The sequence below is a fragment of the Mus caroli genome, unplaced genomic scaffold (assembly GCF_978045245.1).
Source record: "Mus caroli unplaced genomic scaffold, Mus_caroli_1 scaffold_17, whole genome shotgun sequence".
NCBI lineage: Eukaryota > Metazoa > Chordata > Mammalia > Rodentia > Muridae > Mus > Mus caroli.
Genome location: NW_028227272.1, coordinates 56,017,284 through 56,021,344, shown reverse-complemented (window position 1 = coordinate 56,021,344; position 4,061 = coordinate 56,017,284). Strand labels below are relative to the sequence as shown.

The 4,061-nt window shown below is 35.7% G+C and overlaps 1 protein-coding gene across 1 annotated transcript; it reads right to left on the bottom strand.

The window, feature by feature from the left end:
- Positions 1-356: 356 nt before the first annotated feature.
- LOC110311659 (olfactory receptor 5H17) lies at positions 357-1,286 on the bottom strand. Its single transcript, XM_021185111.2, has one exon. The coding sequence runs from the start codon at positions 1,284-1,286 to the stop codon at positions 357-359; it is 930 nt and encodes a 309-aa protein (XP_021040770.1).
- Positions 1,287-4,061: the final 2,775 nt, after the last annotated feature.

Here is a 4,061-nt window from a genome sequence, read left to right as displayed (position 1 = left end):
ACCTGCCAACATCATAAAGTAAATGTGACATGACTTTCAGGCTTCCTAATATAATTTTATCTCTAAAGTATCACTTTCATAAAGTACATGCATATCATAATAACATGAAATTATAAGTTGTTTCCTTGCTTTTTCTTTTATCATGATATAAGGACACATTATTAAAATTTTACATGTTTGCATATAAAAAATGACTACAGATATATGTAATGTATTAAGGAAACAATTGTATATTTAAATAAAATTCAATAATCTTGCCCTATATTTATAATTTCAAGGTTATTTAAATGAAAAATATCCACATGTGCCTCTACAATATTGTGAATTTTAGTAAAATTAGCAGATATTAATCAGATCTAAACCATCATTTTCAACATTTTTTTCAGAGAATCTATGACTTGCTTATTTCTGAGACTGTAAATAATTGGATTTAATACAGGGATTATAACTGTGTAGAACAGAGAGAGGATCATATCTTGATCGTCTACTTCTGAAGATGCAGGGTGCACATACATGAAAAGAAGAGGCCCATAGTATAAAGATACAGACAAGAGGTGGGCTCCACAGGTGGAGAAGGCTTTCCTTATGCCCTTGTCAGATTTCTTTTTTAAAATTGTAAAGAGAACAAATGTGTAAGAAATAAGAACAGTCATAATGGTAAACACTTGTATTGAACCAGAGAAAATGAAAATGATCAAATAATTTAAAGAAGGATCAGTACAGGAAATTTTTAACAGTGGTATAACATCGCAGTAAAAATGATATATTATGTTGGAATTACAGAAGGTTAATCTGGATAAAAAGCTTTCATGAATCACAGCATGAAGAAAGCCACCTATAAATGATAAGGCTAATAGGCGAATGCATAATCTATTGGTCATAATCACTGGATAAAGCAAAGGATTGCATATGGCTGCATAGCGATCATAAGCCATTGCTGCCAAGAGAAAACATTCTGTGGTCACACTGATTGCAAAGGAAAAAAATTGTGTCTTGCATTCAGCCACAGAAATCACCTTGCCTTTGTCCAAGAGATTAAATAGCATCTTCGGTGTCACTGTGGATGATAACCAAGTATCCACGAAGGCTAAGTTACTAAGAAATAAGTACATAGGGATGTGAAGGTGAGGGTCATTCCAGATGAGAGTGATCAGACCAAGGTTCCCGACAATGGTCATGAGGTATATTACCAAGAACACTAGGAATAGGAGGGGTTTCCACTGTGGTTGGCATGTGAGACCTGTGAGAACAAACTCGGTCCATAGGGTTTCATTCTTCTTTTCCATGTCGTCATTGAATGTCTCCTGAAATTAAAGTAATAAATGTAAGATAAGTAGTCACTGGGAAGAGTTATGTGAATATTGAAGGTGCTTCTAGTGATGAAACAATATATTACATGTTCCTCATAGCCTGTATAATATTATAACAGAACTTAACTCTGGAAATTAAGAATAACAACATTTTTTTCAATTGATTCTATTTAGTAATGACTAGGCAGTAACATTATGAGTGAATGGGAGACCTTATAAGCTTGTGAAACATTAATTGAGAAACACATTGGCACTGAAAATTTTGTCTTACATGTGATGCATGAACATGAGAAAAGCTATCAGAATGTATTGGAGTAAACTGCATTGAGTGCCTTGTAAAGGAATTTGTACTTTATCCCTTAGGAATCAGCTTCTAATGAGATTCACAAGATGCAGAGTGATTTTTGACAGATTCACTTTTAAATAAATATTTGCAGGGCACAACAAAGCTTTCACGAAAAATGTTGGAGTCAGGGACTTTAACCAAGACACACCTACTACTGAAAGATTGCCAAAGTTACCATATCAGTGGCCCAGAAGGATGTTTTATAGAAAATATACATGATTAAGAAAAGAAAAAAGAATGTGTGTAGCAATAAAATCAATATACAAGAATGCATCAGGAATATATGTTCTAAAAATGTTACTTTGCTGAAGCCAAGGTAAGTGTATTGCTTAGTTCATACATTAAAAGGCCCTGATAGAGTGATGACTACACATGTTCAAAAGCATTCAGTATACATGGTAACTAAGATCCAGTTATATAATAGGAATCAAAGAGTAGCAGAGAAGCAGAGATAAATCACAGTGTTCATAAATCATGGATATAGTCAGATCAGTGACTATCACAAGTAAATGAGAACTACCCAGAGCACTCAGCACTAAGTGGGATTCCTCCATCAAATTCCTCACCTTAGCGATCAAGTAACAGTGCCCTCTAATTCAGCAAGAACAAAGTGCATATGAACTCACAGAGACTGATGCAGAGCCTGCAAAGGTCTGTACTGTTTTGTTTTGTATTATGACTTCCAGTTTATAGGAGTCCTGGGTGTGCAGCCAGTGAGTCTCTGCTCCTGGCACCTTCTCTTGTCCTTTTTCCCTCTATTGTTTTTTCCGGTCCAAGTTCAATGTCATAGTTTTTGTTTTATCATTATTTTATTTTGTGGTGTTTTATTGTTATCTCTTAGAAGCCTGTTCTTTTCTATGGGATAGAGAAAAGGACTGGATCCAAATGGGAGGTGAGGTAGGGAGGAACTGGGAGGTATAGAGGGATGAGGAATTATAACTGGAATATACTATATGAGAAAAGAATATATTTTTGATAGAAAGAAAAATACAAAGTAGAAAAAGTTTCAGGAAGGAGCAATTTCTCAACTTCTATATCTTTATTAAATTCTAAAGTAAGCAATGACTTGGTGCTAATAGAGAAGTTCAAAGAAGAGTTACAGGTAACCTACTCCAGAAAAAATATAAGGAAAAAATGCAGAGGAAAAGAGAGAATTCTGAAGAGGTTATATTAAAGAACATCTATCATGGGTTGATTTTACTTATTCAATAGACACATATGAATCAATCTCTAATGCATGAACATTTGCTAATCAGGGGCTTTTATCCACTCAAGAAGTCCATAAGAGTACAAACTTACTTTCTCATACCTCACCTACCAAGGAGTATGAGGGGATTTAATCGATGCTTTCCAAGTCAAATACATGTATGCTTTGGAATTCTTAGTAAGAAAAAGGAGACAAAGACAAAGAAACTGAATCTCAAAAGCAAACAAGGAATAGTAATAAGACTCTATCAAATGCATGTGACACCACACCAATGGCATTATCTGGCTGATGGGTGGCATCTCTAGCTAGCAGCAGTGGTCAGAACTCATTTTGATAGCCTTTAGACATGGTTGGGGCTGGCACTTTGGCTGCCTTGCTTTTTTGTCTCTCTATCTATTTTTTCAATCTCATTCCTCAATGCTGTTCCATTTAAATTGTTTAGTATTCTAACCCAATGGGCCCTAAATTAAGCAAAAGAAATAAGAGATTCTAGAAAAAAAAATATTGAGCAAAAATTCTGGAACTGCGGCTATCCCAAAAGCGGTGGCCTGCACTTGGATACTTTCTATGAGCTCGGGGGCCTTGTCTGTCCTCAGTGGGAGAGGAGGAGCCTAACCTTGCACAGATTTAAGTTTCAGGGTGTGGGGGAGGATATCAAGAGGAGCACAGACATGCTCAGAGGAAAATGGGAGAGGGAGGGGGAAGAATTGTGAGAGTGAGTGACTGGAAGGGGACAGTGAGCAGGATGTAAATTGAATATGTAAACAAAAAGTGAATTAAATCTAAAAATGTAATTCTGTAAGCACACTTGGGGCTCAAAACTTGAAATTTTGGCTATAAAGAAAAGACAAGTCCTTCAAAAACAAAATAAGCAAGCAAGCAAACAAAAAGCCCTCCAAGATTGGTGCAAACACCAAAATAAAGGCTTTAGTTGAACAAGAAATGGAGATATTTGAGTTCAGAGAATATGAAGATTTTAGTCGCTTTCCTGGAAATAACTCTCTCATGTGCTAGAATACAAAATGTGTCAGACAGCCGATAGTCTGAGTACAGTGAGTGGAAGAATGTGCTCTAATGTTGGGAGCAGTAAGAATCTGCATTCTTCCTAGAGCTAATAATATAACTTAACTCATTTTACTGCAAACCATTTTAATGAAAGTTACAGAGAGGAGATGAGGGAAACAATTTAACTGGATGG

Excerpts from the sequence above, each read along its gene's own strand:
- LOC110311659 (XM_021185111.2), bottom strand. The coding sequence starts at position 1,286 with ATGGAAAAGAAGAATGAAACCCTATGGACCGAGTTTGTTCTCACAGGT.